This window comes from Capronia coronata (genome assembly GCF_000585585.1).
Source record: "Capronia coronata CBS 617.96 chromosome Unknown acBCG-supercont1.4, whole genome shotgun sequence".
Lineage (NCBI taxonomy): Eukaryota > Fungi > Ascomycota > Eurotiomycetes > Chaetothyriales > Herpotrichiellaceae > Capronia > Capronia coronata.
The window spans coordinates 2499534-2519983 of NW_006912896.1; the positions used below are offsets into that span (position 1 = coordinate 2499534).

General features: G+C 52.4%; 11 protein-coding genes across 11 annotated transcripts; 7 read left to right on the top strand and 4 right to left on the bottom strand.

The window, feature by feature from the left end:
- Window positions 1-504: 504 nt before the first annotated feature.
- Window positions 505-708, bottom strand: A1O1_05435 (uncharacterized protein; the record flags this gene model as incomplete). Its single annotated transcript, XM_007726321.1, has 1 exon — window positions 505-708. One exon carries the CDS (start codon window positions 706-708, stop codon window positions 505-507), a length of 204 nt encoding a protein of 67 aa, XP_007724511.1.
- A 120-nt stretch (window positions 709-828) lies between these two features.
- A1O1_05436 (uncharacterized protein) lies at window positions 829-2728 on the bottom strand (the record flags this gene model as incomplete). The annotated part of the gene is made up of 3 exons (XM_007726322.1): window positions 829-1574; window positions 1628-1949; window positions 1997-2728. The coding sequence occupies 3 exons, from the start codon at window positions 2726-2728 to the stop codon at window positions 829-831; spliced, it is 1800 nt and encodes a 599-aa protein (XP_007724512.1).
- A 522-nt stretch (window positions 2729-3250) lies between these two features.
- A1O1_05437 (uncharacterized protein) lies at window positions 3251-5414 on the top strand (the record flags this gene model as incomplete). The annotated part of the gene is made up of 2 exons (XM_007726323.1): window positions 3251-3372; window positions 3428-5414. 2 exons carry the CDS (start codon window positions 3251-3253, stop codon window positions 5412-5414), a joined length of 2109 nt encoding a protein of 702 aa, XP_007724513.1.
- A 95-nt stretch (window positions 5415-5509) lies between these two features.
- On the bottom strand, window positions 5510-7556 carry A1O1_05438 (uncharacterized protein; the record flags this gene model as incomplete). Its single annotated transcript, XM_007726324.1, has 7 exons — window positions 5510-5625; window positions 5679-6168; window positions 6223-6272; window positions 6330-6872; window positions 6944-7052; window positions 7103-7225; window positions 7290-7556. 7 exons carry the CDS (start codon window positions 7554-7556, stop codon window positions 5510-5512), a joined length of 1698 nt encoding a protein of 565 aa, XP_007724514.1.
- A 407-nt stretch (window positions 7557-7963) lies between these two features.
- On the top strand, window positions 7964-8980 carry A1O1_05439 (uncharacterized protein; the record flags this gene model as incomplete). Its single annotated transcript, XM_007726325.1, has 1 exon — window positions 7964-8980. One exon carries the CDS (start codon window positions 7964-7966, stop codon window positions 8978-8980), a length of 1017 nt encoding a protein of 338 aa, XP_007724515.1.
- Window positions 8981-9666: 686 nt separating this feature from the next.
- Window positions 9667-11299, top strand: A1O1_05440 (uncharacterized protein; the record flags this gene model as incomplete). Its single annotated transcript, XM_007726326.1, has 4 exons — window positions 9667-9710; window positions 9770-9839; window positions 9906-10950; window positions 11013-11299. 4 exons carry the CDS (start codon window positions 9667-9669, stop codon window positions 11297-11299), a joined length of 1446 nt encoding a protein of 481 aa, XP_007724516.1.
- A 957-nt stretch (window positions 11300-12256) lies between these two features.
- A1O1_05441 (uncharacterized protein) lies at window positions 12257-12517 on the top strand (the record flags this gene model as incomplete). The annotated part of the gene is made up of 1 exon (XM_007726327.1): window positions 12257-12517. The coding sequence occupies one exon, from the start codon at window positions 12257-12259 to the stop codon at window positions 12515-12517; it is 261 nt and encodes an 86-aa protein (XP_007724517.1).
- A 469-nt stretch (window positions 12518-12986) lies between these two features.
- A1O1_05442 (uncharacterized protein) lies at window positions 12987-15012 on the top strand (the record flags this gene model as incomplete). The annotated part of the gene is made up of 2 exons (XM_007726328.1): window positions 12987-13165; window positions 13215-15012. 2 exons carry the CDS (start codon window positions 12987-12989, stop codon window positions 15010-15012), a joined length of 1977 nt encoding a protein of 658 aa, XP_007724518.1.
- A 121-nt stretch (window positions 15013-15133) lies between these two features.
- A1O1_05443 (uncharacterized protein) lies at window positions 15134-16159 on the top strand (the record flags this gene model as incomplete). The annotated part of the gene is made up of 1 exon (XM_007726329.1): window positions 15134-16159. One exon carries the CDS (start codon window positions 15134-15136, stop codon window positions 16157-16159), a length of 1026 nt encoding a protein of 341 aa, XP_007724519.1.
- Window positions 16160-16375: 216 nt separating this feature from the next.
- Window positions 16376-16987, bottom strand: A1O1_05444 (uncharacterized protein; the record flags this gene model as incomplete). The annotated part of the gene is made up of 1 exon (XM_007726330.1): window positions 16376-16987. The coding sequence occupies one exon, from the start codon at window positions 16985-16987 to the stop codon at window positions 16376-16378; it is 612 nt and encodes a 203-aa protein (XP_007724520.1).
- A 2341-nt stretch (window positions 16988-19328) lies between these two features.
- Window positions 19329-20249, top strand: A1O1_05445 (uncharacterized protein; the record flags this gene model as incomplete). The annotated part of the gene is made up of 1 exon (XM_007726331.1): window positions 19329-20249. One exon carries the CDS (start codon window positions 19329-19331, stop codon window positions 20247-20249), a length of 921 nt encoding a protein of 306 aa, XP_007724521.1.
- Between the last annotated feature and the right edge of the window lie 201 nt (window positions 20250-20450).

Sequence of the window (20450 nt, forward strand, 5' to 3'; positions counted from 1 at the left end):
GAAGTAGAGGTTGGAAAAAGACTATAGACTATAGACGAGACGTGAAATACACGTTACTTTGTTGCAGGGAACTGCTTTGCACAACTTAGGAGGCGAAATCAACGAGACATTTATTCGGCCATTCCTCTGCCTGGAGATTCGCCAACAGCTGTGCTGGACCTGTGCAACTGTATAGGATCTCGCCTTGAGTTTTATTATCCATCCGTTGACCTTTGTGTGTTTTCTGACTCTCTATCCATCTCGGATTTTAGGCACCGAATAAAGTATGCTGTCCTATCTTAGTTAGGTGATGTTCCCCACTCTACTCTCTGCCAGCCTCATATAATACCTCAGCGGATGTATATATAGAGATTCCGAGGCCTGACCATCGGTCATGTTCTTGGTCTGCGGAAAAGTCTCTGTAAACGAGATTTTGTCCCAGCCGTTCTAGTCTTAGTAGGCGTATATTGAGTCTCGGTCTCAGATAGCCTAAGTGACAATGCCTGAAGCCGACCTTCGATTTCGCTACACCATTTCGAGGAAGTTCCTTGGACGGCTGTATATCCAGATAATGCTCGAGTTGTACATTATGTTTGCCATCTTCTTCCGATCTGTTTGTGAGTAGAGATCACCAAAGGCGACCATGGTGTTCAACGCAGGCAGATATGACGGCACAAGGTGGACGCCAAGTGCCTCCTCGTAGCCTTGCACTGGCGCTCGAAGATACATCTCTTCCGCTTCGGCTAGCTTGCCTTGGCCGGCGTAAAGGAGCCTAGGTTGTTGACCGTGTCGAGTGTCGATGTGTGGTCCGGTCCAAGTACCTTCTCCTTGCCTTGCAGCGCTCGAAGGTTATAGCTTTGGAGTAGTAAGGGTATCAATAACCTCCCTCGCTCCCCTTTTGCCTGACCGGATGGCTCCATCCATATAACCCTTCCACTCGTACGCCGTTTCTGTACCGACAAAATGCACCTTACCATGACTCGACCTCAAGGCGTGCTCATGTTTTGTCATGGTGCCAGGCGGTGGAGCAGGACAAGGGCATCCCTGAGCCCATAGATCGTGAGCCCATTGATGCTCTTCAATACCTAGGGGCGTCGGCACTTCAACACCAGCAGCGACGCCCATCGTGGCCTTGATATGCTCGGTAACACTCTTGAAACGGTCCTCTTGGGAGAGCTTCGATAGTTCTCGACCAGGATCACCAGCGCAAAAACAGGTGAGTGAGTATGATCCGACCTCGTCGACACTCGAGTCACGCGAAACAGCCACGGGCCCTATAAAAGACTGAAGCATACCGCATAGGCCAGACTTTCGCCACCATGGGTATGGATAACGAACTAGGACCTTGTTGATATATCCAAGCTTGTTCGCTTTGCTCAGCTCAAGCTTATCCTCAGGAAGAGGCGGGTTGAAGATGATATCCTTGTACAGCGGCGTAGGAACTGACACGACCACTCTTTTGCAGTGAAAGGTACCATTGGCCAAGTAGACGGCAACGCCAGACGAGGTCTGCTCGATGTACCTGACGGGGCTCTGCAGGTACAGTGAATCTGGTTTGAGCAGACCAGATAAACCGATGGAGAGACTTTGAGTTCCTGGTACGCGTCAATGTCTGTTCATGGTCCTCCTGAATGTAATAACAACGCACCATTGACTAGACGAAGGTACTGGCCACCGTCTTTTCCGTCTGATCGCATCTGAAGAAGCCCGCCACCACTCTTACAGTAGTTGAGGAAGTAAAGAGCGCTCAATTCTTTTGGCTCCATACCCAGCATAGCCCGGGTCCAGACTGTTGCCGAGGCAAGACCGGTCTTACCGCCTCCGTTGGCCAAAACCCATTCCTCGAAATTCATCTTGTCTAGGTGAGCGCCAGTGCGGACAGGATCTTTAATTTGGAGGCTCTGGCAGGTTTCCTCAGTCTTGTCGCGGATATGAAGCATTTTCTGAACACCATCTGGCTCAATGAATGTCTACAACTTGTCAGTTACATTTCCATCCTCGTCTTAGGAAAGCCAACCTTTGGAACATCGCCGTAAGGAAACGTTGAAAGCCTGCCATCAATATCCTGCTGAACGACGCTTCCTGTGGTGTTCTGCACTACAGTCTGCAGCCCCAGTGCTCTCGCCAAGGCAATAACCTCAGACTGATTCGTGTCGTTGATCCAGGCAGCACCCAAGTCGACGAACTTGCCCTTGTCTGCACCGTCCACAGACCATGTTTTGCCGCCTACCCTATCCCGCGCCTCGAGGACGGCACAAGAGAAGCCAGCCTTCTGCACCTGGTACGCAGCGCTCAGACCACTCAGCCCGGCGCCCACAACCACGACATCGACCTTTTGTGCAGGATGCTGGGGAATGGCCAAGTATGCCTCAATCTCAAACTTAACCTGGGGATTCACCAGCTTCGGGACAGGAACCAGAGATGTCGCTGGTCGGTGACCGTTAAGGAACTCTTTCAGAGGCAGAAAGTGGTGGCGTTTAGTGTGATCGTAGTCCACAATGTAGTAGACCAGCTTCTGGATATTCTGGACCGTGGCGCCAGCAGCTTCAATACAGCGCTTCAGGTTCGCTATGGCAAGGCGGACTTGATCTGAGGGGTCGACAGGGATATTACCATGTGCATCCGAGCCAATCTGGCCCGCGGTGAAGACGATACGGACATTGTCCCCTAGAGAAGTGACCACGTGGGAGAAAGACGGGCGGCTGTCCATCAGACCTATAGGATCGATGCTCAGAGTGGAGGGTGCCATGTTGATGGACAGTCACGTCGGTCCTGAAGATACAAGACTTGAAGAAGAATGTGACGGTTTGCCGAGAGGTTGTAGTTGAGACATAGTCCTATCCAGCATATTTATGTTGGATATGGTAAATTATGTAGAGATGGCGGCTTCAGTATAACTTGATCAAATTCACATTGTCTGCTGATTTCTTTCATCCAGTTGTTGTAAGCCTTGTGACTTAAGGTATCATGGCTGAAAGGACACCGGAGATGGTATTGGCAATGTCGGTCGGAACTCGATTCCAGATCCGGAATGATATGTGGGGTTAGAATACTTTATCTCGGGCCAAATGACCAATCATAATCATACCGGATTTCCTAGTTATCCTGCTTTCTGCTTATCGCAGTCTCGGCAGTCGGAACTCGAAACTCATATCAAGGGGACTGTCCTTGGATCCGAAGAATCGGAAGTCATCACTTGCATGACTGTTTGATCAGACGTCCAAAGCTGACTTGTTCCGATATCTGAGATTCTGACGAGGAGATGCCCACTATGCAGCGTCCCCGCCGGCTGCAGATGCACTCGTGCGATGCCTGCCGCCGCCGCAAGATTCGCTGTGACTCGGTCAGCAAGGAGCCATGCAGTGCCTGTGTCAAGGCCGGGGTCGCGTGCAGGTGAGGATTAACGACTCGTTGGTATCGACACCAGCTTATGACTGAATGTTTCAAGGTTCGCAGTAGGCTGGCGAAGACGAAAGCGCCAACAGACGCCACCCCCATTCGCAGATACCCCGAGTATTACCTCACACGACATCAATGACGATAACCTTGCACCTCGCAGTGGAAGGAATCAACGCGTCAACGATACTAGCAAGACTGCACTCTCACCTTCCCTAGAGCATCATCAGCAGCAGAGACTACATTACATTCACGAGAGTCCATTGACATTGTCAGACCAGGCTCATGCCGCGCCCTCATCTGCTGCATCATCTGCTCCAGCCCAGGCAGAAAACCTTGCCTCTATACCCAATCCCAGCTTTCCGGCCACCGAAGTTACAACATCCCTGGCATTGGCCCAAACCTCTTTGTTTCGCTTCTTCAGAGAAGGCATCTCCTCTTCATCCTACCATTGGGAAGTCTTCGACCAAACCGACCGTGTTCGTGTCGTCTATGTTGGCACACACATATCCAACATGACACATCTCATCAAGCTCGACCGTCCCGCATCACCGACGTTCCTGATATACCCCTATCCACAGATCCATGCTCCTCTGGCCTGGAAGCCGGAATCCGAGGGTACAAGCACCAGCGGCAACATCCTCTGCGACGTCATGTCATTTCCAGCCAAGGACATTCGTGATGACTTTATTGAGGCCTTCTTCACAAAGATACATCCTTATTTCCCGGTCATGGACGAGGCCGAGTTTCGGACGAGATATGCTGACCCGAACAATCAGCCTCCGCTCCTCCTATTCCACGCCGTGCTACTCGCTGGGGCTCACGTCTCAGAGCATCCGCGCGTGATACAGGCAAGGCATGTTGTCAAAGCCGTGCTTTTTAGCCGCGCAAAGCAGGTGTTTGATATGCGCCATGAGAATGACCGCCTCCACCTAGTTCAGGCCGCACTGCTTTTCACCCTGCACCTGCAAAACGGTGACACTGCCAGTGCCAACAGCTGGTTCTGGCTTGGCGTCGCCTGTCGTATTGCTATAGGCCTCGGTATGCATCGCAACATACTTCATGACCCTCCAAACCCTGATCGTATGCCACTGGCTGACCGACGACTATGGCGGCGGACGTGGTGGACCTTATTTCAAGCCGAAACCATGTCCGCATTAGAGCATGGAAGACCGCCAATGATCCGCCTGGAGGATTTTGACCAGGACCGATTGACCATGGAAGACTTGATCGAGTCAGACGGTGCCATCAACACAAAGATTGACTTGGAGTATTGCGTGCGCAACATCGAGTTATGCTACATTGCCCTCGAAGTCATGAGCTTGAGCGCACCTCGTTCAGCCGCGCGACAACATAATTTTGATGTCAGTACGTCCAACTTGACCTCACGGCTTGCATCGTGGATGCTTAAAGAGTCCAATGCCAGTGATGGCAAATCCTTGAACGACAGCTTTTGTGGACTGAACTTACGGTTGCACTACAATATGGTTGTCATCCATCTCTATCGTGTCATCACAGATCGACCCATGCTTTCTGGTGGTCGTCAATTTGAGGAAGCCATGAAGATTAGCACTAGCGCAGCGACAACCATAATCTCGACCTTGGAGACGATTCACGCGAAGAAAATGATGGCACAGTGCCACTTTCCGGCCGTCACCGCCCTCACTGCCGCGGCTATCCAGGCCGCGAAAGAGCTACAGCGGGCTGTAGATGACGGGAATCCTATGTTGGCCATCAGTGAGTGGCATCTTCTTGATAGAGTCTGTACCGTAGCTCAACACCTGTCTGAGTTTTGGCCAAATGCAGAGGGGGTGGGAAAGGTATTCCGCAGTTTGTTTGACAAGTTCACTGGGGTGCTGAATGCTGGCATGCAATGGAACAACAACAACCACGTGGACCCTGTGAATGGTACTGAACTTGCCGGAACAGACATGAATTGGGCAGATATCTTGGGTTCCTCACTATGGATGCACTCTGGCCAGGGCGTGCAAGAAGGCGATGAAGAATGGGAGGCTTCGCTGTTTGCTCTCGCGAAATGACCTCGCAAACTTTTGCCTGGTCGACATATTCAACGTATCCTAATCTGTGCTTACTGCTTGACTAATAACTACCCAACCCTCCTCCATGGTGCCCTTCAAGCGTTGACCACCTTATCCAACACCTCCGTTACTGTAAGTAGCTCTTCGTCCCTAAATTGTTGTTGGACTATCTGTATGCAGACTGGCAAATTACTCCACAGCTCAGGATCATCTTGCCTACTGTAAGCGTCATCCAAGCCAGATCTAAAGGAAGATTGGACTCACAAATTTCATAATTCATTCTGTCAAATGGGTTGTCGGTAGGCTTGTAGGTCGTGTCTTTCGGGTCCTTTTCGGGGCTGATTCTGAAATCTTTGAGCGGAATGATGGTACTCGGGTAGTCGAGGAGATTCCAGATCGAAAAGTAACCCCACCAAATTGGAAAGTCGTGGGGGACGCTGGCTGATGGGGCACAGGGGCATATCAAGGCATCAATGGGACGGCCAGTGCCAGTCGAGTCCTTTGTTGAGGCCCAGAGCTGGGCAAATTGGCGCTTGATAGCCGCTTGCTTGAGGTTCGTCTGAGCACCCACCGTCAGCTGGTATTGCACTAGGGATGGTTCAATGATACCACTTGCCTCGAAAAGCTCCGGTACGGTAAGTTCCTTGATGCCAAATGTTTTGAGATACCACTCAAAGGTCTTCTCCAAAGGTTCTCCGGTAGATCCCACGAGAGCCTTGATTTCTTTCCCTCCAGTCTGGAAGTATAGTTTCCACTAGTCAAATACAATTAGCCAAGCATGGTGAAGTGATTGAATGATAAAGCGTACTGTAACTTGTGCGGCCTCCCAAAGATCCAATGGCGGCTCAATCTCCATGACTATCCGTCGTAAGCTCGGTTTCTTTCACGTCAGTAAGGTTGACCAGGGACTCTCACCTTCATGGCCTGCCGCTTTGAGCTTCTCCACGGTCTCATCAATAGCACGCAATATAATTGGCTGGGGTTTCACTACGCCGTCTGTTCTCATCACGCCAAACACTAACTTGCTCTTTGGCTGCTGCACCTCCCTCCATGGAATGGGAACGGCAGAAGACTCAAACCCGATATACTCCTCATAATCAAACAGAAGCTTTGTGACAAGCTTCAAGTCGCTGACACTGTGACAAGTTGGACCACAAGAAACTTTGATAGAGGTCTGCCCTGGTGCGGCACTGAGCATGCCGGTTTTTAGAATTCGATCTGCCGTGGGTCGAATGCCGTAAAGTCCATTGAAGGCCGCTGGTGCGCGGATGCTCCCTCCAATATCAGTCGAAGGACAAAATGGGGAACCATGCATGGCCACAAGGCTACCATCACCGCCCGAAGAGCCGCCAGCAGCGAAGGATCGGTTGAAGGGATTCAAGGTGCGTCCCCATAGCGGACTGACGGTCTGGAGCATCATACCGGTCTGAGGCATGGTTGTGCTTGCGAAATGGATTGCTGCGTTCATTATGTTGATCAGATGCGCTCTTGGAATAGAAAAGTGCAACACCTGGAGCAAGTACACTTACCACCCGCAGTTTTGAGCAATGCTACGATGGGCGCGTCGAACCCCCAGTCCTTCCCACGCCAGGCTACCACGGCCATGGTACTCGGTCTTCCTTTGACGGCAAAGATGTCCTGTCGAATCAGCATGGCCAGCGACATGTGCTGTGGACAGAATGTCGTACCTTGATCGCAACGGGGATGCCATGGAGAGGACCGACTGGTTTCCCAGTCTCTGCGAAGATGGCATCTAGTTCAGCCGCTCTCTTCAGAGCTTCCTCGCAGTAAAAGGCTGTGAGGCAATTGACCTTCTAACATGTAAGCCACTGGGCGTCTTCGGTGTTAGTCTGGCAGCTTTGGTTCTCGGCTTACACACTGGTGCGCAATGGCTGCCCTGGCACAAAAGGCCTCGGTTACTTGGACCGATGTCAACTTTCCAGTTGCCAACTGGGTCACGAGCTCATCGGTCGTCTGGTCGGTTATGGCCAGTTGTTGGGGTGTTATCAAGCCACAGGTCCGGGGAATGTCACGGACATCTGTGACTGAGGCATCTGGCTTGCTTGGTAGACGCCATTTCTCAGGAATAGACTGTAGAACAGCGCTCTGACAGGCTGAAGCGACCTCTTGCCATGTAGCCATGGCGTCTGACCTGCCTGGCGTTTCGTGTTCGGAATGAGTCGAAGATGGTTGCAGCTGTAGGGGATGTTGCTGTACGGCAGTTATCAGCCTCGCTTTAACTGATCTGAGGTTGTCGTCGGCAACGGCACTGGGCAGTCCTGGCGCCGAAGACCCACACGTAGAATACACACTAAGTTGATAACGGGGTTGCGTTACCAGATACGGATCTCGGTACTCGGTTCTCACCACCTATCAGCCCGTCAATCAACCATCCAGACGGAGACAAGCTGACAGCTGCTGAATGTGCGAATATGCCCAAAGATGAAGATGAACTTTTTTGATATAATGTTTCAGGCAAGCAGACGGGCTGGGCTAGGCCGCCAGTCACATTCACTTGTTGCTTGCTACGACCCGACTTGGGCGGCGCCATGCAACAACCCCCGGAACAGCGCCCATGGGACCCTGATAACACTGTCTTCCCACGTCTACAAGATCTGCCTCAAATACCAAACGCCCCTAAACACTGTGCCTGGGTTTGGGGACCGGAGGACAACCTTGGCCGCCTGAACCTGCTTACACCTAGGCGCGTCCAGGCTGCAGCATCAGAAATCAAGACCGGAGAGACAGCCAGGGTGGATTTGCCTCTGAACGTGCCAAAGCAACCCGCGTGGTCCCGTGAAGCGTTCACACTTACGATCAAGGTTGTTGATGAGGGTATCGGCAATGACGACCTCTACCACTTGAACACGCAGTCTGGCACGCAGTGGGATGGCTTCCGGCATATGTCTCATGCACCAACAAAGACCTTTTACAACAATACTAAGCAAGAAGATATTTCTGGGCCAGAGGCAAACCACAAGTGCAGCATTCATCACTGGTCAACTCGGGGGATGGTCGGGCGCGGTATTCTGATTGATTACAGAGCATACGCCGAGAGCCAAGGGATAGTCTACGACTCTGCGTCTTACTATTCCATCACCTATGCCAACCTCGTTGCTTGCGGAAAGCATCAAGGCCTCGATATCCGTCCGGCATCAGAAGGTGGAGACATCCATGTGGGAGATTTCTTGTTTGTCCGGTCTGGCTTCGTTCAGGACTACTACGCCAAGTCGGACGAAGAAAACACGTTCCTAGGACTGCGAGACGAGCCAGTGTGGGCAGGACTGAGCCAGGAGGATGCCGTCCGGAACTGGCTACACGACTGTTACTTCGCGGCAGTAGCAGGAGATGCCCCAGCCTTTGAAGTGTGGCCCCCTCCCCGGGGGTACAAGCTGCATGAGTACTTACTCGCATTATGGGGGGTTCCAATTGGGGAGATGGTCGATCTCGAAGGTGTAAGTGCGTTGGCAAGGAAGCACAAGCGATGGACCTTTTTCTTTTGCTCTGCACCAGCAAATTGTCCTGGGGGAGTTGCCAGCCATGTGAACGGGACAGTGATGTTCTAGTTCGACTACCGAGACCATTGGTGGAATTGTCCTAGAGACCTGGTTTCCATATTGTAGAAGGTGTCCTAGGCCTCGCTACCTCGACCATCGGCTTAGGAGAGAGACGCAGTATGCCTTCGGATCTGGCTATAATGAGACTTGCTGTTTCTGCAGATAAGGCCACGGCCCACAAGGACCTTTATCCCTCTTCCATACTTCCGAGGCAATGCTGTACATGCCAGAGTGCCTGATCAAAGTGTTCCAGGCTATCTCCAACTCACGATGAACTCTGTTGAACTATTTCGAGGCTGACAACGTCTCATTCACGTGGGTCCCGTTATCAGTGAGCGACTCCGTGAGCATGGAACTCATGAGTGCCGAGTTGCGCTGACCCCTATCTCGACACCCCACTAAGGCTAAAGGTTCCCATCCTCCATTGTCAGGGCAATATTCCTCGGTGGTGTTTGTCGATGAATGCCACTGGCCTCCTATCTATCTCCGGCGGGGACCCTGCTTTGAACATGCATCAAGGCTATCTAATTGACATTGACCACTCGAGTATCTTGATATGATCCCAGGCGATTGCAGGCTAGCCGACAGTCGTATCATGCCGACTCCTATCATACATGTATAAGTCTCCTTCTCTTGAGATCATCTGCTGCTGGTATTCCAACAACCCCAGCTCTTGAGTTCGACCTGACGATATCATGTCGGAAACTGTCCCAAAGCTGCCGGTTCTACGGCTGAACAAGTAAGAACTGCCACACCCTACACATATGGGAAGCATTGGTTTGTGCTGACCGTCGGCAGCCCGTTCATTCAGAACCTCATCGCGTCGGGATGTCTCTTCTGTAACCCGGGGTTGTACCTCGCCATTTCGGTAAGACTTCTCTGGGATAGATCCATCATTGAAAGAACGGGGAGATTGACGCAGACATGAGCACAGCTCCTCGGAGCCGGTGGCGGCCGCGCCTCGTCAATCAGCATGGCCAATATCAGCAATGGCGTCCTCTACGGGGTATTTGTCTTTTCGGCGCTGGGGGCCAGTACGATCCTCAACCTCTTTGGTCCACGGTACACGATGATGTTCGGCGTCACTGGCTACCCGGTCTACATTGGGGCCATGTGGTACTTTGATGAGTATGGCCATCTCTGGTTCCCGGTCTTTGCAGGCGCCTATCTGGGCCTCACTGCGGGCTGTCTCTGGACCACGGCCGCATACACTTCTAACGCGTATGCCGAGGAGAAACAGAAGGGCTCCTGGCGTGCAATCCAGTGGACGATGAACGTCTCGGGCGCGGCAACAGGTGCCTGCGTGGCCCTGGGTGTAAGCTGGAACTCCAACTCTCTGAGCGTGCCGCACGCCGTGTACATCGTCTTTATCGTTCTTCAGTGCTTGTCCCTGGGTCTCGCCATGCTGCTGCTGCCCCCTGACCGGATCCGCCGCAGTGACGGAACCGCTTTGGCTGCCTTTGAGGCCATCTCGCTCTGGGACTCGCTCAAGATGACCGCCTTGCTGTTTAAGGATTGGCGGGCCATGGCCATGATCATCCCATCTTTCACGGGCGAGATGTTCTTCCCCTTCCAGGCTTCGATGAACGCCTACGCCTTCAATCTGCGCACTCGAACCCTCAACAGCCTCTTGAATAACCTCATTCAGATTCCCGTCACTATTGGCATGGGCATGCTGCTTGATTCGGAACGCATTGGCAGCCGCAAGAAGCGGGCGCTGATTGGTGTCACCTTCGATGCCGTCTGGATCACTGGCACCTACATTGCGCAGACCGCCTGGCTGGCAAGCTGGAAGTTTGACCGTAGTGTTCCAGGCCCGATGATCGACTGCACGGATGACGCCTATGCGGGTGCCATTGTCATCTATATGATGTATGCCTCGCAATATGGCATCTTTCAGAATCTGGTGCTATATATCATGACATCCCTGACCAATGAACCTCGCAAGACGGCTGCATTGTCTGGCTTCTTCGTTGCATGTGAGTGTGATCCAAGCTACAGGTTAGTGGTATCTACTATCTCAATACTGACGATGGAGTAGGGCTTAGTGCGGGTACAGCTGTATCCTTTGGGGTCGACGCGACCTCTCAACCCTATGAGAACGAGAACGCGGCTTATTTTGCCTTGGCTACTACATGCTGGCCCATTATGTTCTTCATTGCATGGAAGTGTACCACTGCCACTAACTATCCGCTCGAGAAGGATGTCGTTGTACCAGTACACGTCCGGAAGGAGTTGGGTATTGATGACATCGACGGAATAGAGATAGAGGTCCCAAGTGGTATCGATGATAAGAAGACTCCAGGCGATGTATCAGAGAAGGCCTAAGATCTTAGAGAGGTTTCATTGCTGACTTCAAGAAGTCGGGTATCATAGTGGCTGTTGGTGACTTGTGGGAGGATAAAGCAAGGGAGGTGTACTAGAAGTGGAAGACTGATATACAGGACAAACAGAGTGGACGTTCCTAATATCTGGGGAATGTTTCTTCCCCCATCGCCAGCCTGAACAGAACTTCCTACTCCCCAAATTCACGGAAACAGTGGAGGTGCATCCACCTTTGAAACGTACGCGCCGGGGAATCCCGCCCAGACCCTCAGGTCTGAAATCACGCCTAACCAGTTCGCAGACAACCACATCGAGTGGCTCCCTCCAAACGACCACTCAAGTCAGAACAACTTCCATGATCCCTTTCAGATATGGTTGTTCCCGGCGTGGTGCGACGGTGCCATATCTGGAATCATCAAATGCAGAAGACCTGGCCTACACAGTCAACAAAACGATATTTCACAACACGGAACACTAGAAAAACTCATATCCGATAGAGATAAGCCCTTCAAATCACGATTCTAGTAATCGTTTATTAACTAACTCGGAATTAAATATAAACTATAGAAATACCCTAAAATTAACAGAGACTCGAAGGGAATTAAACTAATAGTAGAAAAAGTATAGATTTTAGTTACTAGTACACGGCGGTATACACAGCAAAAACACGGATGCCCGGGATGGGTCTTAGGGGCAAATTCCAGGGTCATCAGCCAGTAAATCAGTCTAAATGACCTAACATCTTAGAACTTCTTAGCCCCCTAGGCGCGAGGCGTCCCCTATATCAATGGACCGAGCCGCCCGAGGACGCCCAGAGTCAACCCCAGTCATCCTTCCCCCCCTTCCAACAGACTCCGAGACCCCTTGAATGCCAACTCTTCTGCCTCAAACCCGTACACTTCTCGCAGTCAGGTTGGGGAGGATAGCAGTCAGCTTTGACTTGACTGCACTCACTTCAAGATGCACGACATTGAAGAAGCAACCGTGACCTTCCGCAAGTCAAACTTGACGGTCAAGTGGTTAGCAAAAGATCGACTATCGTTGCTTCAGTTGGCGGAAAAGTCTGGGTTGACTCCCGACTTTGGTTGTCGCTCGGGAGCTTGCGGCACCTGCGAAGTGAAGCTGTTGAAAGGTCTGATTGAAGGCTGCCTCGAAGGCGATGATGGCGTTTTGATATGCTGTTCCAAGCCCGCCAGCCTGGAGATCGAACTCGAGTTATGATTCCACGCTGACAGATCACTTTCTGCCACCCTTGCTCTTGACCAGCCGATGAAGACATGATTGCGCATCCTTCCATCCGTTCCGCGGAACGATTCTCACGATGAGGGTTGAACGGGATGAGAACGAGTGGTCGGGGGGGAGGTGACTTGAAGGTGCGTCGAAAGAGTAAACGCCTGAATATGGAACGAGGTGCGTCTGTTAGAACATCTCTCAGCTCGTGTGAGCGACTTCCCTGCGCAGTCGGTACCTCTGTGCTGTAAATGCCACTACATGCATTCACTTCACCAAGTTGCTCTTTCCTCGTTTGCAGTCTCGCCGTTTTTCTTGCCTCCAACGAATCTAATGCACCTCCTTGTACAGCATCAGCATCTTCAACTCATCATCCCACCGCTTCGACCTTGACTGCTGTCAACTTTGGCTACCTTCGCTTCATCGTTGCTATTACGCATGCTTATTATCGGCCTTCACTATGCCCTTTGCAAGTCTTCGGCGGCGGACTGCCGCCGATGGGGAACGAACCAACCTGCAGGACAAACAGACGACTCCATCTGCGTCGGTCAGGGGACGTTCCATCACTCTTCCTACCATTTCTCCTCGCAAGAGCTTCTCGTCCATGTTGGGCTCGGCTAAACGAGGACGGTCCGGAACGTCGGTATTGACCTTGGAGCTGTCTGATCGTGGCTAACAGGTTTTGTAGACCTTCTCCGGAGAAGTCGGACCTGGACGTCCTCGAGCAAGATCTATACCCCGAATATGATTCTTCCAACCCTGATCACAACCCTCCAACAGCTCCTCGAACTCCTCCAGTCGACAAGCCGAGGCGCTTTCGACGAGCCCCAAGTCCGCACCCCCTCAAGGGATCGATGAGCTCGATGACTTCAAGGTTGTCCAGGATGAATCGTGGTGCACTGCATAAGACACGTTCACAATCTTGCTTGACCCAGACGTCGCCGCCGAAATCCTTCTTTGAAACGTTGGCGGACGCCATCAGGGCTCCAGCAACATTCTTCTACAAGGAAAACAAACCCAGCCCCGAATCTGAGGGAGCGAACCTCTGCGCCAGCGAGCCAACACAAAGCCGTAGTGCCAGCCCGAAGAAATCAGTCCGATTCAGACCGGGAAAATCTTTCATCGAGCCGGAACCGAGATCCTCCCCAATAGATATTCCCAAGCCGACTCCGTCTTTGCCCCCAGTCCAACTGGCGTCTACTCCTATACAACAATGCTTTGAAAAGGTCCCATCAGATCCCGTACCTACTGCGAGACCTCCAGAGCCGCAGATATTGAAATCCCCTGCCACGTTCCGTCAGGCCATCGCAGCAACAGACCCCTCTGCCATTCTGAAGGATTTTGAAAAGAGCGAAGGAGGTCGAGCCCCGCTGTCTGGTCTTTCTGCTCCACTCCACGAGTCGAGCTCTGCCATTCAGAATCCTTTCGAAGATCCTGTCGGCGCAGCAGACCATCAAGCCACAAACGACATGCTCGAAGAGGATGCTGGCAGCTACATGCCGCCACAGGCCTCCCGCATTCGGGGAGCCGTTGCTGAACAGCGCCTCAACGTAAGTGAAGCGAGCAGTCGACGACTGATCAACTCGGACACAACCTCAGCAGTGGCCTGGATTCGGGCGCACGACGATTTCGAGCGAGCAACGAGCGCAGCTCATGATAACTTCGCATCGCACAGTATCTCTCCGAGTGGGAGCGAAATGCCATCGTTCTCTCATGTCGAATATGCACGAGACAACCACTCTGCTCTGCCCTTGACTGCCATTGACCCAGATCGCTTGTCCTCGGGTCCTGAAACCCCCTCGTTACGCAGTCCTCCTGATATCGGAAGCTCGACAAATATCCCGGACTCCAATAACCCACTTTTTCAAGTGTCAACTCAGACGACTGACGAAGCGCAAGGGTCGTTGTCGATGCACCCAAATGACAGCAGCAACGACTGGAGCCAGGAGCCAAGCCGTGCAGACATACCGGAAGGCTTCAAACAATCCATGTTGATATTGTCGTCACCCCTTGACCAGGCAGCCTTGATGCATGACTCAGAGTCTCAGTCGATGCATACAAACTTCCCCGAAGTAGCCCCCGGTGGTTTGCCTTTGTCAACAATGGAACGTCAACAATCAAACATCACATGTACACCTTCGCCTGAAAGCGAATCGCGGCCGGCGGCACGGGCTACCCAGAGCAAGAAGGCTTTGTGGCAAGGAAATGAACCGGCAGTGACAACGGAGCCCGAATGTGTGGACATGCCATCGAAAGCACCTCGGGGTTTGGTACCAGCTACATCTGTACACCCAGGGAGCTCTTGGACCGCCGAGCTTGCCTTGAGAGGCAGTAAACCCTACACAACTCCACTTCAGAGTCCGCAGCCTTCTCAGCCACAGACAGTCGTTGCTGATATTGCAAGGCAAGATTCAAAGGAATCAGTGACTGGAAACCCCTCATTAAGTCGTGAGAAGGTTGTTGATCCGTATCCTCAAGGCCACTAAACTCGACCGCTAATTGATGCAGCTTTACAACTCGCATATGGGCTATCTTGTTCCTACACATACACCACAGCCTTCCACAAGATCGAAGTCTTTTCTTTCAAAATGTCCAGGCCATGACAATATGCAACAGACTCCCTCACCTGCGTTCATCCCGCTACCTCCGTCCGTCCCACCAGCGACCCGAACCGGTGAAGCCTCATACTACGATCAACATGGGTGGTCGCCCTTCGATGAATATGAATTTACCTTTGCTGCTTTGGCGTTTATTGAGAGTTCCGAGAATGAGTTCCGAGAACTCATCCGCCAACCTGGTGGATTTTGGCAATTCTGGTATTGGTGTGATCTGCCTCAAGAGACTAGCCCTTTCAAGGACACCAGAGCTCTGGCACTCTGGGAGGTGGATGGACTGCTGAACACTATCCTCCAGCGGAATCATGTACCAAGGTCGGTGCTTCGTCGAATGATAGATGAGTTCAAGTCAAGGATTCGGCTCGCCTTTGTACGCAAACACAAGCCGCTAGGCGAGTCGACCAGTCTCTTTGCCCCAATCTCGCCGCACCGTCCATCGGAGAAGGAAGAGACAGGTGATGACAGTCTATCGGTAGAGGGGCCGTCAATGGTCGATGATGACGACCGCTTATTCTGCATCAGTACGGATGACGTTTCCGAACCTGCACACGACGAGGATTCCATGTCTGCAGGAGAATATATCGCTGGCTTAGCTAGGCCTTCACCAAGCATCAACGTACTGCTTGAAGAAGAGAGGATCGCCAAGGCATGCAAAGTACCAGAGAACTTCAAACGCAGGGGCAAGGCCGGCCTAAACAAGGAAACCATTGATGAGCAACTGAATAGGGCCACAGCCGAGGGGGAGACGGCCACTTTTGGATTCACCCACGCTACACGCTTCACATCCTACCAAGCAGAATCTGGAGTCATGATTTATTCACCGATCTGGTCCGCAGACTTTGAGGCTGTCGATGATCGGAATGCCCGTACCAGCACGACTACCACTGGAAGCAAGTGGTCGTCTACAAGTCCCCCTGCCACCGGAGACGGCTCCGAAGAGACTGTCCCAACGTCGTGCTCCACGATCTCAACTGAAGCCACGGACGAGGATGAAATGCAATGCCATGGAATTGTTTGAGACATGGCAGTGTCAGCAATGATTGATTCCGGGGATCTTGGAGCCGATTACAGCGTATACGATAGATGGCAGCATTCATTGGCCACAAAGGCTTATCGACGCTGGTAGAGTTATAACAGGTGCAGCGAGACAGCAGTACTCTCCTTGATGCAGTGAAGAAGGCAAGGACACAGATTAGACATCAGATGTATAGTCCATAACCGGTGTATGGGTTCTTCAAGAAGACGTAGGTTCATCCACATCAGTAGTCTTCTCCACGGGATCTCTATGTTTGCTGTGCATCTTAACGTCGCCGGCCAATCCAAACAGCGTAGTAGTGACTCTTGGAACGATCATATCAAACGTGTCCCTCACGACAGCATACTCGTAGTAGCCACATCTCGCGATGGGCTGGGTCTTGCTGACATCGATCTTGCCGTCCGTCAAGACGCTCTCGTCGACATGAATGCCCACCACCTTCCCGATCACGACGTCGACACTTCCCGTGGGCGGATTCCCCGGCAACTTGAGGGTGGAGTGATACTCACACTCGAAGCGGACGGGACTCTCGGCGACCATGGGCACCTGCGTCTTCAAGACTTTCGAATAGGTCTTTGTCAAGCCCGCACGCTCGAACTCGTCCACGCCGTAGGGGACCGGTTGGGCGGTGACGCTGACAGCGTGCCGGAGCGGGTAGGTGGCCAGTTGCCAGCAGAAGACACCTGTGGCCTCGGCGTTGCGGACGCTGTCTTTGCGGCTGTCCATGTCCATGTCTAGATCTGTATCTGTGTTGGGATTGGAATTGGCATTGGGTTTAGGCACGAGTAGTTTCTGATCAGCACTGAACATGACATAGGGAGGGTCGAATGTCAGATTATTGAAACAGGAGTAAGGGGCCAGGTTTGCTGTTCGTGCTTGTGTTTGAGTCTGACTCTGGGTGCCATCATCATTGCTAGGCCCTGTTGCTGGATGGGTCGGAGGTGACACCGTACTTATCCAGCCGATGGGCCGGGGGACGACGCATGCCTGTGCGTGGCAATGAATGGGATGGTCAGAAAAGAGCTTTGTAGGATGGATGGAGCTTATGCGCAGAGATGCAATGGATTCGATTCGACAGATGGACAGACGGGGGAGTTGTATATCAAGACAAGACAAGACATCATGGCTCTTTGCGAGGGGAAGAGGGAGGAGGGAGGAGGGAGGAGGGAGGAGGGAGATAGTCGTAGAAGACAGAAACAGAGACAGAGACAGACCTTGCATGGATTATGGGGCAGATTATGGTCAGTTCGGCCTGGTTCATAGAACATGATGCAGTACCGGGATGATGGTTCTGTCTTAGGTAGGTAGGTAAGGTCTTGGATTAGGAGTCGGAAGAAGGTTTCGCGATGACGACGACGATGGTGATGATTGTGATGGTGATGGAGACAGTCCTGCCGGGTCAGGATCTCTTGCTTGAAAAGCAGTATTCAGGATGGCAATGGTGGGAGACAGGGAGATATAGCAGAGATAGAAAGGTTGACAGCCTCGTTGTTCTCTGCAGTGGAGGAGTAAGACTTGTGATAGGTGATACGTATATAAGGTAGGTTTACCGTGTATAAGGTATGTACCCATTTAAAAAACCGAGGCTATAAGACACGCGGAGCTGAGTGAGTCATAACTTTTGTTCTGTATCCAATTTTTTCCCTTTTCGACGACATTGACACTGCTTAGTGCCCTCCCTGGTTATTATCTAGTACTAGTGGTAGCCACGCGTTCCACCTTTTAAGGAATTAAAGCTGAAGCTGACGTTAACCAAGGGTCCTTCTTGTTGAGTCATTGGTTGCGTCCTCATACTCATACATCGGACAGTGTATTACAGAGTAAGCCGGCAATTGGGACTTGCATCGAGGTGATCAGGGTCTCTGCATGGCCGAGAGACAAATCAAGGCGTGGTATCACAGTATTAGTATAGCTACAGGCTACAGACTACAGCATGGGTGGTCAAAAAGGAAATCGAATTCTGGTTGGGATCCTGCCGGGAGTGATTCCCAGTCCTGTCCTGTTCTGTCGCTCCACGCGTTCAATCTTGGGAGTGGGACACAATTCCAATGCAGGTGGACTTTCTGCTCCACGTTGGTGATTTCGGTCTCGGTTCCTCTACAGATATTCTTCCTATCAAAGATGGTTGTGAAGCATAAACAGCCGGAGGCCGACAGAGCCGGTGGGAGCGCAACACAAGGAACTGCTCGAGAAGGAACGTCGCTGGAGTGTCGATATCGCCGCCGCCCAGTCAGTCAAACTGTAAGACCTGCGGTTGACGTCCTCGCTGTTGGTCTCAATGGATGTCCTTTCTGCGTGCGCTGGATCGGAGCTCGGCATTCGTGGGCAGTCAGTCAGATATGGCGTATTGCAGCAACATCGTCAGCTGAGCAGTCACATAACATAATGCCCGCGCTGCCAGCAGTGTTTGTATATACTCAGATCACGTAGCCATACGGACAACTAATAATTAAGTTGATGAAGTTAAATCAAAGAAGCTGCCCCAGCACTTGAGTCAGATATCTTAGCTCCCTGAAACTCAGTTGACTCGCGCTCTGGTCATGTGATCACGTCATGTGACCAGCTTAGGGATTGATGCTGACATATTCTTACCAAATCATTCGTGACGGAACGTCTTCCGTGGGGCCGTGCAATGAGTGGCCACCCGCGTTTATTCATTTTCTGCTAAGCAGAACTCCCGAAAACAGCCACCAACCTGCGCCCGCAAAAAGACATGCCCAGTAATGATTCTGGAATGCAGTCATGGGAGAAAGCCATCGACGAGGCCTTCCTTCATAAGCTGTCCAGTGCCCTCCCTCATGCAAGACCAATGCTGAATACTGACCGACCTATCCCATAACTTACCTGATTCCTTCTAGCGTGTTCGACAAACCCTCGTCGTTCGTTCTTCGTGCCAGGCATAAGTACTTTCTTTGACTTCAACATTTCTATGAACCGCCTCACCTCCATCTTGATCACCATCATCGCAGCACTTCTCCTCGCCTACTACCCGATCAACCTGGCTTCTACGAAGAACAGTCTTCTTCAAAAAGCACAACCGCTCTACAAAGGGCTATTGAACCGCACGCAACCAAGCACTCGAACAACAACACCCTTCCTCGGACTTCCTCTGATCCCTTCATCTCGACTTTTCTCCTCGACGACCGCCAACATGCCGACCCCGACGCCGCGAGCAATCAAGTTCGCCTTCCTGGCGCGCGAGCAGTCTGAAGGCGTAGGCGCCAAGGTGCGCCGGTCAGTCGGGACGGCGAAACTGCGCAACTTCACGCCCTTCCTGATGCTGGACCACTTCAACGTCGACCCGAGCGCGGGCTTCCCGGACCACCCGCACCGCGGGCAAGAGACGATCACATACATGCTCCAGGGGGCCAGCGACCACGAAGACTTCGCGGGCAACAAGGGCACGATCTACGCGGGCGACCTGCAGTTCATGACGGCCGGGCGAGGCATCATGCACGCCGAAATGCCCGTCCAGGACGGAAAGAACATCGTCGGCCTGCAGCTCTGGGTCGATCTCCCGGAGGATCTGAAGGACTGTGAGCCGCGGTACCGCGACCTGCGGGCGGCCGAGATCCCCACCGCCACGACCGACGACGGCAAAGTCACCGTCAAGGTCATCTCCGGCCGCAGCCTGGGCGTCGATTCGCTCAAGGACCTCGCCTACACCCCCGTCTGGATCCTCGAGTTCGTCATCCAACCGGGCGGCTCCGTCACCCAGGAACTGCCCCAGGGATGGAACGCGTTTGCGTATACCCTGGAAGGAGTGGTTTCCTTCACCAACGGCACCGACAAACCCGCCCAGGCCGTTCCGCCCTACCACAATGTCGTCTTTGAGCAGGAGGGCGACCTCGTCTGCGCCTCCGTCGAAGAAGACGCCAAGGAACCCGCCAGGTTCTTCGTCATTGCCGGCCAGCCGTTGGACCAGGAAGTCGTCCAGTACGGTCCCTTTGTCACCACCAGTCGCGAGAAGGTCTACCAGGCTTTGGTCGACTTCCAGACCGCCAGTAATGGCTTTGAAAGGGCCAAGAACTGGGAGAGTACGATTGGGAAAAGGATTGGGCGGGTCAACTGATTATGTTAAACAAGAAAACTCCCAATGCTGGCATAGCGTTGGGGGTTGGACCCGGCTAGCCGATGTTTCTGCTGTTTTGTCTCTACGATTCGAGCATGACCGAGCGGGCCTTGAAAGATATTGTCGTCTTGTGTCACTTTGGGACACAAAAGATCTCATAGCACTGGCGTTTCTGGTGGAGCAGGACGGATTGCAAGTCCT